This window comes from Trachurus japonicus, chromosome 8 (genome assembly GCF_045865225.1).
Source record: "Trachurus japonicus isolate A0001 chromosome 8, Traja_1.0".
NCBI lineage: Eukaryota > Metazoa > Chordata > Actinopteri > Carangiformes > Carangidae > Trachurus > Trachurus japonicus.
This window is the reverse complement of record NC_140914.1, coordinates 13,200,659-13,213,434: the sequence shown is the minus strand read 5'-3', so window position 1 is coordinate 13,213,434 and position 12,776 is coordinate 13,200,659. Positions and strand designations below refer to the sequence as shown.

Sequence of the window (12,776 nt, the reverse complement as noted above, 5' to 3'; positions counted from 1 at the left end):
ACGTGGGAGTGTTTCTGGAGCATGGCCAAAGATTAAATGGTCTCTGTTGCTTCTGAAAAGGGGAATTTATAGAGCCTGCAAGGAGACACGTTTCCTGACTGAAGTGGAATATAAAGTCATTTGGAATCTTGAGAGCCTGTCAGTGTCTGAGAGGGGAGCAGAGAGCAAGATGGGAGGGGCAGCTGAGGTGAAGTCAGGGCATAGGGAGAGTAAAATGAATGTCTGTACAAGGGCGGTGGGGAGTGTGTGTGTGCGTGTGTGTGTGTAGGGAGGGCGTAGCCATTGACTACACACTCAAAATCCAAATGAGACAGTGTTCACCTGTCAGGACATCTGGTTTTCTCCTGGAGAAAGTGAAGAAGGTTGGGTTTTTATGTCTATTAGGCCAGTGGGGAGTGATAACTACCCTCCCTCTGAGCTTTGTTAAAATTGTACTACTCTATAGGACACTGAGGATAAAGATTGTCATTTGTATGAACTTGTGTGCACCTTATTAAACCTGTATCTATATATTTCCTCTTCCTTCCTTCTCTGCAGCTGAGCAGACACAGGGCCGCAAGGACATAGCAGGGGAAGGGGCTTGAGCTGATCTCTATTTCATGCTGTGGGCGGGAGATTTAGAGTGGAGCCTCTCTGGGAATGACAATGGAGCAGTTGTTGCATATTGTCATGTGAAGCACAGAAAATGACTTACGACAATAGAAGTTACTGCACTGAAAAAAAACGTAGAAATTGGATTCACTCCCAGTTTCGTTTAAATCCTCTTGCTCCTCCACTTTTCCCCTGCATATTGATACATGTGTGGGCGCATACTCCCAGGCTGCGAACTGAAGAAGCACACTTCAACTTCAAAAGGAACAAAATGATCAACTTTTTCAGGTAGATGCAATTTGAAATAACAAAAAAATAGAACTTTATCTGTGATTCATGTTCCCTGCTTCTCATTGAAAGAAAATGAAAAAAACCAAACAAACAGGTGCAGCCACAAGACGCAAGTATTTTTCCTGCAGGAGGGAAGATCCCAGGCCATCACGAGACATGACCGAACAGTCAGACATGTTTCCTGGCGTCCAAATGCACAGATGGTCATTCAGAGTCACATCAACACATCCATAGCCAACAGACAGCTCCAACCGATAAATCCAGAAAGCAAAGAGTGTGTGTCATGTCTTGGCTTTGCAATGACGAGGCTGGGCATGTACGAACAGCATGCCCCCTCCTCCCCACCCCCTCAAAAACACCTCTTTTCTTCTGCGCTGCTTTGTTCCTGCAGCACCTGATTGACAGGAGACCCCTGTCACCTCACAGCCTCTTGAACTGTGATTTTTTTTTTTCTCCCTTTAAGTCTTTTCCTAAGTAGCTTTAAAGGTGTAGGGGTGGGAGGGGTGGATTCCACAGTCAAATACAGTTTATTTTCTGCTTTTCCCACCATTTCTTTGGCACAGCTGTGCTGTAGGCTACTGTATCATACACCACAGATCACATATAGTACTAGGATGTATAGTAGTGCATTCAAATTAAACAGCAAACGATTTAATATGTTGATGATTTGAAGCAGATGAATAGTGTTTGGCTTTTACAGCAGCATGAAGAGGTTATCTAACCTGATCAACAAACTGACCAAATATCACTTTACTCAACTATAGCAGCAAGCCTGTTTAGATGATGCTCCTCATATGAATTGTGTAGCACCCAGTGAAAGTCTCCCGTGGTTTCATGTACACACTAAATAACACAAAGTTGCTGCCTCCTACAGTATTTGTGTCTTAATGCCTATTTCGTACAATACAAAGATGCACAAAAACACACTTGGCTTGTGATTTGATCAAATGCAATGAAAAGCAACTTAGTAAATTGAGTAAGAGTGTAATTCCCAAATGTTGTTATCTGTTCTCAGGGGCAGCTGCACTTTGATAACATCTTACCTCAAACACATCTTCGTCCAGCAGCCGTGTCCCAAACACCGTGACACCCTCTGTGCTGACGACAGCGTCATCCCCTCGCAGCAGATCCAGGGTCTCCACCTTCTGACAGTCCAAGTAGAGGGTCACGGACTTATCCTGCACGCTGTAGGCTATCCTGTGCCATCTGACAGAACAAATACAGAGTGAGTGTTAACAGACTGTTAGATCATTGTACATTGTGTCTGCAGGTAAGGCTCAGAATCGCAGAAGCACTGAACGAGTTGTTTCATGCTGCTTGTAAGCTCAGGAAACCAAAAAATGCCTTCAAGCCTAAGCAGAGTGTGGAGGATTGGTATCTTTAACCCCTTTGATCAGGTCGAATCATTTGCAGCAACTGTTCCACAACCATTTTACTCTCTTTGAGGTCACTCAAGTTCAACACACAGAGTGAGCAATATGAATTAGCCTGCAGATTTCAACGCTTGGGAAAGTTATACACAGATTACACGGTGCTGATCTATTGAATGCACACACACAGGATGCAATGTGCTGTCGAAAACCAACAAATCAGATGTTTTATTGATATGTAGTATAATGGATTCCAGGCCTTCAAGCTACCCACTTTCCATCGGCCAGGTTGATTTTCTTGAAGGTGGGGTACATTTCTGGTGCAGGCTGCCCATGCTGGTCTTCGTAGAGGAAGACAGGCGAACGTCCCACCTCAAGCCCCAGCTGCTGAACCCCCTGGTCGTCATATACCGAGAGCAGGAAGAACTGGGAGCCCTTTTTCGCTCGCAGTGTAGCCATCAAGGAGAAATTCTCCGGAAATTTGGAATCTAGGAGAGGAGAGGAGATGTTAAGTCATACGAGAGAGAGAGAGAGAGAGAGAGAGAGCACAGCAGGAAGCAGACATTTTTATAGCATGCAGACACCTCCCGCTGCTGGTGAGACCTGAGCAAAGATAATAATGATGAAAAATATTGCCCATGGAAGCAGCAGGCACCCACGAGGAGGAGTAAAGGGAGTTCAAAGTCGCAGTTCTAAAGGTTTTACAGAGAGAAAAATCCTTCACAAAAGTGACACCTTTGATTGCTTTTTGCCATTTTTGGAAATTCTAACTGCAGGATGGAACTGGAGGATATATACGTATGTATGTGATCTAGTAGAGAGAGAGAAAAAAAAGAGTCTGTTACCAGGGAAGAACTGTTTGGTGGGAGCACTGAGCTGAATCTTTTTGTCTATCTTGTAGGCCAGGTCTGCCTCCTCCGTGCCCCTCCTGCTGCTGCAGAGACCAGCCTCCAAGGACACCCCCTCCATGTTCTCTGACACCTCCAGCTCTCGCAGAACATCGATGATATCAGCTGAGAATGGAAACAAAGACAAGAAGTAACTACACACACTTATAGAGCAGATGCTACAGATTCTGCCTCCCTAAACAGGACACAGTTGGGATGTATGGCTTTTAATAGGATGATTTGTTTCTCTTCTCTTTATTCCTGTTGCAAGCATTATATGAAGACAAAAAAAAGTCATGATAGGGTGGAGCTTGAGGCAGATGGCAGCAGCATGTTCTTAGTCATGTCAGACTCACAGTTAAATTCTATCAGTGTGACAGCACTTTGTTGTCTGGCTCAGTTAAGTGCCGGTTGTTACTGAGCTGAAGAGCAGGGTTTAGTGGGGCTGAAAGCCGGTCTTAAAGCGAGGAGGCTTCCTGCTTCCTCGCAGTCGGAAGAGACCAGCTCCTCTGAGATGTGGCGGCAGGTGGCCAGGCTTCTGTGGGTGTTATTATAGGACAGGGGTGGTACACAGCCTAACCCATAATCCTCCTGCAGCACACCTGACAGCTGACACCTGCACACCGCTCGCCCTGCACCAGGGAGCAACAATATGCCCACATCACATTTATCAAACTTTAAATACCTCACTGGCATAAATAGTACAACAGTACTGATTCATATGGTCTGACTGCTACAACATCAGCTTCAACAAATCACACTGTTTTGTGTTAAATCTTTCTATGATTAATTTTCCTGCGAATAGCATGAGATCAGTGTTTTTGCTCCCCAAGCAGTCTCCTTATTCTGTAGAAGTGCATGTAATTTCCTAAGAAGAAAAGACAGAATAGGGCCAGTTGTTGCAACACCATGGAGATAATAGTTTTCCCATTCAAGTTCATTTTTATTATATTTATCATTCACATGTTTTGTTGTGCAAATATACAGTAACCACTGTCTAATGATGCTTATTTGTAACGAGCAAAGCAAATACTGCCCCTCGCAGCCATGACATGTCTCCCAGTGGTGGGTCTCTCTCATTTCAATGAGCTTGTACTTTATTTGCAGTCTGGTGGTCATGTTACTTGATGTTCCGTTGATAAAGTGTTGCCATGAGCATTAGCCAGGATCAGAGTTTTGTGCGCAGCCAGTCTCCCACCAGCTGCTATAGAGAGTCTGTTTGGGGCAACTCAGCACTTAGCATTCTAGGCATCTGATATGAGGATCCTAAACCCAAATTGCCTCCTGTAGCTCTCGCCGCTCATACAGAGCTCGCCTTTTATTCTCCTCGTTAATTAAACATGTGGAGAGAGTTTACTGTTGCCCGGACGTTGCTTGCAGAAAAACGCCGTGTTACGTTTTATGGCTTTATTTATTTGCATGGCAGAGACCATTTATTCCAAGCTGCTTTCAGAGCTTGCCCCCTCATTCTTATAGTATGGCAGTGGGGTTGTTAATAGGTTAAGCTGTGAATTACAGCCAGGCTTTTAACAATGGAAAACATTAAGTACAGATCTATAGGCATTTAAGACCTCAGGGCTTGAATTTTGAATTTATAGAGCCATGAACAAATACTAATAATAATCAAATAAAATAATAAAGTGAATACTTACAGAAGCTACAGGCTACTAATAACAAGAACCTCAGGCTGTTATGTACAACTGGGACCAATATACATTCACCCACACAGTCATTTAGAATACTTGAGCCTTCATGATAACGAAGCGAGACCTAAATGTCAGGACTAAGGTATCTATTGACTTTAAAAGGTCATGGTCGACTCTTTTTTCAAGAAGAAGGACTCTGACATTGTTGTTTTCAATTACACATTTTCAGGGCACTTCTTAAAGGAGCTTCATTCCAAGCGTAACATGTTTAATGACTCCGTTTCACACCTCATTAAATGAAGGCTTTGTCTTGTTTGTCTCCTGGTCTCATATGGTTAATAAAATAGAACAGGTTGACAGTGCTGCGTAGGTCGACCTATAACATGAATACGTTGCAACAAACGCATCTCCATGACATTTACTAAAAGTAAGTGAGTCATCAAAAACAAGGCGAGCTGCATCCTTGAATCCCCCAGAGCAGGCTGCCACTTCAGAGGCACAAAACAAAGACACGCTGCGCCAGTCTCCTCATCGTATTATTCTCCATTAAGTATGTACGCATCTGAGTTTCTGTCAGGCGACTTTATTCTTTACAACAGTTTACTTTGTATTTACATTATGTCTGGGCCTTAATGCTTAATGTTTGTGTTTAATTGCCTTGCTAAGAGTGTCTGTGTTACTGTCTGATCCCATGTGAGCTCTTTATAGCTCTGCTGTGGCCTTGTTTGATTCCTAGCTGCAATCACTCAGACTCAATTTCCTTTGGGATGGCAAAGTTGAAGGACTGTGTTTTAGTCGTAGATCAGGATCTACTAAATTCTCTGTCTTTCCATCTGACTATCTACATTCTCTCTCTCTCTCTCTCTCTCTCTCTCTCTCTCTTTCTCTCTCTCGAGCACAAGAAGGAAGAGGGGTCATAAGGCAGTTATGTTTGGAACAGTCTGAATAATGTTCTAAACTGAGGCAACATGGGTCTAATTATACAAAATTCTTGGGTCTGTGTCAAAGCTTCCAGAGCAGCACCTGACAAAAAGGACATAAAACAAACTAACACAGTTATAAAGCAATCCAAAGATTATATTTCTGCCTAAACCACTGTGAGTTTTTAAAGTTAACCATTGCTCTATTCTAAACATGTCCCAGCTTTGGGCTTACAAGAGACTGTTGACCTCTGACACTCTCAAGACAACAGAAATGAGTCAAAATGCACAACAATGCCACAGGGAGAAATCTGAAACAAGCAGCAGAAATTCCTCCCAAAAAAAGAAACTGCTTTCACAATGATCTTTCAGTGGAACATGCAGGGGGAAAAAAACATGCATCCCACACCCAAGTGTGCAAAATAAACTGCTGAGGGATAAGTTTGGCAGGCTGATTCGAAAAGCGTGGGGAGGGGGAAAAAAAGCATTGGACTTAAAGAGCTGCAACCCTGATAGCTGCTACAAAAAAAAAAAAAAAAACATAGGATCAAATAATGACAAGTTTCTGTGGAATATCCCCCTCAGTACCACCACCCCTGACTCTGGCATCAAAAAGAAAACCCCAGGCTAGTGGCAGGCAGCCATATGAAGGCTGGATCCACACAGCATTCAATAAAGTAAAGCTATCCATCCCCTGCTTTGGATTCATTCACGTCACCTTGAGTTGTGCCAGTTCTCGCAATCTCACCACCTATCCTGAAGCACTAACTGTCTGAGCAGGCTTTTCTTGCATCTCATTAGGCTCTGTGGTAGTCATGTCCTTACCTTACCTGTCAAACATTTATCTGAGATGCTTTGCAGGGGAGGATGAGTATGTCAAACGTGCAAACGTCTTGTGGTTACTCTGCGGGCCTGTGCAGCATGCTGTCCCCGCCACTTAACGAAACGGCTCAACGTGTTTGAAATAGCTCAGTTGAATCTCTAAGGACTGATGACTCAGTGTTCAATTCAATCACGCCAAAAGGTCAGAGTACATGGGAAGCAGCTGAAACATCCAGCGCATTTCACAAACATCTGGAAATTCTGGAAGAACAGTTGCAGCAAACCCCACACACTGTACAGCATATGATCACTGTGTTGGGTACATGTTGAAGCGAACACACACGATCTCTCTCTCTGGTCTTCCTTTTCCTGTCCTAGGAGCTGCCCAGCAACAGTGTTGTCCGCAGTTTTCCTGACTGAAAACAGCCCGAGCAGCCCAACCTCACATATCACCCTCTTGCCACCGCACAGTGTGTTATCTGTGTATTTTCTCTGGCTGTGCCACAGCCTCTCTGTGCCCCGCGGTCACACATCTCAGTACCACTGGACAGTCACACACAGACAATAATGTCTTCTCTGTGTTTCCAGAGCTAATGTCTGTGAAGACATTGTTTATGACTCACACCACCTACACTCCCTGCTCAGCCTGAAAATACCACTCGCACGCACACACACACAACACTAAACTGTCGAAAACTATTGCGCCTGGGAGCAGGGGGAATTTTAACTTCAAATTAAGCCAATATGAATCCGGGCAATGAGAATTTCCCATGATATCTTGGACCACACCCTGAGATGAGAGAGAGGAAAGGGCTGATATTTAAACGTTTTGCTGTGTGGAGATGTGCATTCTTATAATCAAAAACATGTAGTGGCTTAATTTGTATATAAAGCTAAAATATATGGGCAGTAAGTTATTCTCTCGCCTTTTCTCCGTGGCTCTAAAATCTTTGTTTATTGAAATCCCACTCTCCATAAACACTGCTGATGAGTGAGCAATTCTTCAGAGGGGATTTAAAATGTGACAAGCTGTAAAACAGACGGTGATTAATGATGAAAAATTGGTGACAGATCCAGTGGAGGTGATCGAATGAATCCAGACACTGTTTCTCCCAGGCTGCATGAAGAATAGCCTTAATCTAATTAGCAGTGGGTGTGACCTTTTGTCTGGGTCACTGCTGTGTGAGGACAAGAACACAGTGAGACGAGGAGAGAGAGAGAATACACACTATGAATAGATGGAAATTTGAACACATGAGCAGCCAAATATGATTGAAATAGTGATTGTGCACACGGTCACACCAGAATGACTAAACAATTTGCAAACACTGTTTATATGTAGCTCAATTATAACACCCACAGAAGGGGGTGGGGGGGCAGACAGTACTTTGGACCTCTGCCTTTCTCATAATTTCTCTCTATATCATGTGTCATTTTATCTGTCAAACACTTTACTCATTTGCTTGTAAACAGAGGTTATTAAAACACAGGGTAGCATATTAGAGACATCCATGACAAAGGTAAATGTGTTGTAACACTGAGACGGAGGCGGTTGTTGGACTGGGAGTCTGCAAACTGAGAGGCTGCGATGTTTATCACCCTGACTGTGCTTTTTTGTGGTCGGGTCTGCTTTCAGTTATCACCGGAGAGTTTAGGAGCAAGTCGAACCAGTGGTTGTGCACATGCCTGCTGGGAATAGTTTTTAACATTTTCTGAGAGGTTATGGGTGATGAAGTCATGAATATCATTAGAGAGACAATGAAAGCAATGATGAAAAAAAAAAGCAGTGCAGCCTTTTATTACGTCTGATCCATTTTAAGCATGTAGCCTCTAATACTAAATTATTTGTAATACCACATTATTAATATTCATGCCTATGCTCTTTATGCCTGTGCAGGCATGAGGCGAGACAAGATAACAGAAGACATGCAGAAGCAGAGGGTTTATGGAGGATGTGGAGCTCTAATGCTGAACTGCACAGACACTGGAAAAGTGGAGAGGAAGGACTGGACTTGAGTTGAAAACAAAGCAACAGGAAAGGTGCTAAATGTAAAACAACGAAGATGGCAACAGTCATCTTGTATTATAAACTCATTATTATACTCACTCATTAAAGTTGTGAACAAGAGATATGGAGGAACAAATGAGAACACACAGTACTGTAGCATGTTTCCTCTTCTAACACATGCCCTCACTTATTTCGTACAACACAGTTAGTATTGGATTATTAGGTGAATGTCAGTAATGATTATTATTTCTATTATTGGGCTTGTTCAGACTGTTTTGCAGAATATAGGTCAGTGGCTGTGTCCTGCTGTTTATGCTCACTGTCAGTTATACATTTGGCACTGACACTGAAGGTCTGTGGTGGAATCTGGTTACAAGTTTCCTTCCAGTTCTCATCAGCATCACATTCTTCAATCTCCACAGTTTGTTCTGCTCATGTTTGTTCACAGCAGGTTGGGCCCACAGGCCAAAAGCTGCTTGGCCCGCAGAGAAAACACCTGCCCCTCAAGGCCTCTGACTGGGCAAGCTGTCCACACAAACACACACACACAGAAACACACGTGTGTACTACTATACTTGAGAGGACATCTACTGTAAATCTATTTCTCAGACCATAATCTCCACTGCATGCCTTACATTGGCCCTTAACCTAGCTTGACCCAATTTCCAATCACTAACCTCCCTTTAAGAGGTGGAGGTTGAACATTTTCTCCTGTTAGATGATCTTTTCTCATCTCTTTTTCCATCTGGGGATATCAGGTCTACTTAAATGTGTCAGACAGCACCACCAGACACAAGCAAAGGTGCACACACACACAATTTCTGTTGCGTTTGTGTTTGCAACAGCGTTTAAGACCTCAGGCACAGAGGATTACCCAGATACAAACATGCAAGCATACACATGACCAAGCCCATTCGTGTTTCAACTCCAAGCCTTTATTAAGTCCCTCAGACATCATAATATTGAGGCAGCTATTACCGAGTGTAACACAAGAGCAGCCAAAATCAAAGAGTAACACTATGAGTAACACTGTATATACAATATATGAGATGTTGTCAACAATTCATGTGCTCTGTTGAGCTCTAAGATCAAGTTCATTCCCTTCTTTGGCAGCAGATTAACATCTATGCTAAAAGCTGGAGTTTGAAATATGAGCCGGTCACTGAGGGTAGCATATTGTTTTCAAGAGGCTACACATGGCTTTGGTAGGAAAAGTTTACAACTGTGACCTCTACTGAGATGTGAAAAAGATGGATGGGCATGATAAATCTCTTGTGAGGCCCATAAACTTGGATAAAGAGACGGATGACATGTAGAGGGATACAGCAAAGGAGTCAGCTCCTCTGATGTCTGCTCATTGCAATTCCACAGGAAGCATCTCGCAACTAGTGCCACTAGAAGCTGCTTGAAGCATCTAGTGATCAGAAGCACAGAGCCAGAGGGTGAGGGAGTTACCGAGTTTCTGGATGCCAGATGTGTGTTGAAGACTATACATTGCAGTTACGGTGCCATGAACTGTTTTAGCATAAGCATTGTACATATTAAAGACTCTGGAAATTCCAAATAGTTTGCCTCATCAAAAAAGCTGAGAGGCAGTTTTGATGTGACACTTGCGGCATCAGCAATTGGGGGAAAGACATCAGCATCTGTGACACCGCTGATGTTTAATGTTTCCATTAGAGAAGCACAAGCACACATAACAGAAGTTTTTTTTATGCCTGATACAGCTCTACTGTCTTCTCCACTTTTCTTATTCTCTACCCTGCTAAATTCATATGCCTTTTTCATTTGCCACTAATTTGTTGTCGGATCAAAGGCGAACAAGTCTTGCCGCCCTCCTCTGGGAGTCTGGTGCAGGATTGGCAAGGAAGCTGGATCAAACGGGACGCAGTGAGGGGGCTATATGCACGATTTCTCCTCTGTCATAGAACCAGTGAAGGATTAAGGCATAAGCAGGAGGAGGGAGATGATGTAAATGAAGTGATAATGCATATAAAATAAAAACAAACACTCCCTATTCCCAGACTTTGAATGGAACATAAAAAAAAAGCAAAGGAGAAAGAAAACTGAACAAAAAATGTGTTGCGGCAAAAGAACAGAGGATTCTGAGTGAAACTAACTGTGGACGTGTGCAAGAATGTCTCACTTCCTGTCAGCAAACATGACTACAAAGTGCTCTCTCATCTCTCTCGAACACACACAGAAAGCATATGGGAAAACATTCTTTCGCTGTAATACACACACACATGCACACAAACACTCACAGACTCAGAGGCACAGACGCATTATCAGCCACATGCACATATCTAAGACTGCCGTATCAGTGCTGCCATATGTCCCATGCAATTTGAAATCATCTCAGCCTCTCACTTCACAGGCCCTCATTAGAGAGCAGTGGACACCACAGCCGCTGTGTCACTTGAATACGATTATGGCAGCTGGCTCGCTTCCTTCCTGCTATTGCTTTATTCAAGCCAATGAAATTCCAACCGCTCCATGCCAGCCGTGAAGTGGGTGCAGTCGGGAAAACCCACCGGTGGAAATGAGACATCTTTAAGCACTTGTGAGTCAACCTCTTCTTTAAGGGCATGTCTCTCCATCAGGGAGTCTCTCAACCGCAGTATCGGTGGGGAAATGGTCTGCTGCCAGTTGAGGATACTCATGGACTTGGCCACAGGGCATGGAAGCCTGTGTGGCAGAGGGCCAAATGACATACGGTGTCAATGCACAACCTGATTCTTGGGGGGCTATCTTGGGAACAGGGAAGTTTTAAAATGGCTGCAGGGCTTGTTGAACATCCCTGAAAATGCATCAAATGTAGACACTGTGGCATACAGACGGACAGTGTGTAAAATATTCAAATGTGCCAGAAAACTCATTACTAAAGCAGTGAGTGAGTGAGTTATGGCTAAGCACCTTCACTTAAGACCTATGTGAGCAGAGGGCACATTAAACAGATCCATGACAGGAATTTTAATCTACTCAGCTCGGTCAGTGTTCAGCCATTCACCTCTTTCTCAAGCCAACGCTAAACCTTTTCACAGTAAACCGACGCTGGTCACAAGCAAACTCAAAACATGACATCATGCATGTCCTGAGGTCGCTGCGGAGCACACCTGACCCTGCACGGGAAAACACGCATTCACATTAGCAGAGCTTGGAAATTGGAAATGCGTTCAATTACAATGCAAACTGTAGCAGGCAGGAGAAGGCAAAAAAAAGTCGATTGAATCAAAGCGTGCCCCTTGTGCACCGATGCGGATAATTAATAGCCTGTGTGTGCATATTCACAAATCTCTGATACATAATTTGCACTTCATTTGCAGAGTTCTGAAACGTCCCGACAACTTCTGAAAAGTCATTTGAGCCGATGCACAGTTTTTTTTTATTTATTTTTTTATCTTAGCCCGGAGCGACTCTGTGGGGCAAGTAACAGCAGCATCACCACACAACATTCACACAGATTCAAAGCACAGATATCAGCCTCTCTCCCACAGCAGCTTGTAAGTGAACCACAAAAAACACAGGAGAGTGAAGCTTCTGATTTTTTTTGTGCTGGCTGCAGGCCAAGTGATGAATGAAGGCGTCTGGAAAAAGTAATGGAAACCTAGATAAAGGAGAAGTGCATCATTTACAGAAGGCGCTGATTGAACTTCTGTGGGTTATTCTACTTTCTCTGTGTTATTTCACTGCGGCTGTTCAGCTTGATACTTTACCCGCTTGTGTCGCCGTCACGTGAAGCAGGATACAAATAAATAGCGATATTCTCCTGCGCGACCTGGTCCTTACTAAATGGTCCATCTTTCCAGGCGGAGACCCCCCCTCTGCCTCCGCAAACACAAGTTTCTGCTGCAGTAGTTGTACTTGCGGGAACTAAGCAGCCATGCGTGGGGAGAAAAAGGGAGAGAGAGAAGGCGCTCTGTAGTTCCACTTGCTTGATTGTTGGAGAAGTTTTGTTGTGGTGGCTTCTCTCAGTTTCGCTCTGTCCCTCTCATTCAATTTCTCCCCCTCACCATCACTCCCTCCCTCTGCTCTCTCCACCTCCTCCCCCTCCGCCTCTTCCCTCCCATAGGACGGTGTCCTGGGACGCATGGATGAGCAGTGCGCCCGCACAAGACCGCATCATAAATCACCTTTATTGCGCGCGATAATTTGTTAGGTCTCACTTCTTAAAGGTGGTCATTAGCCGCAGAGGTGATGTCAGCACTCTTACCTGGTAACCTGTCACTTTCCTCCTTTTC

General features: G+C 43.9%; 1 protein-coding gene across 1 annotated transcript in view; it reads right to left on the bottom strand.

The window, feature by feature from the left end:
* The window catches only part of col5a3a (collagen, type V, alpha 3a), a 46,571-nt gene extending 34,015 nt beyond the window's left edge, over positions 1–12,556 (bottom strand). The window contains exons 1-4 of the mRNA XM_085783949.1: positions 12,252–12,556; positions 3,098–3,265; positions 2,527–2,740; positions 1,926–2,088 (exon numbers count right to left, since the gene is read on the bottom strand). Coding sequence (XP_085640075.1) covers positions 1,926–2,088; positions 2,527–2,740; positions 3,098–3,265; positions 12,252–12,336 — 630 coding nt within the window. The 5' untranslated portion in view covers positions 12,337–12,556. The remainder of the gene's footprint in view (positions 1–1,925; positions 2,089–2,526; positions 2,741–3,097; positions 3,266–12,251) is intronic.
* Positions 12,557–12,776: the final 220 nt, after the last annotated feature.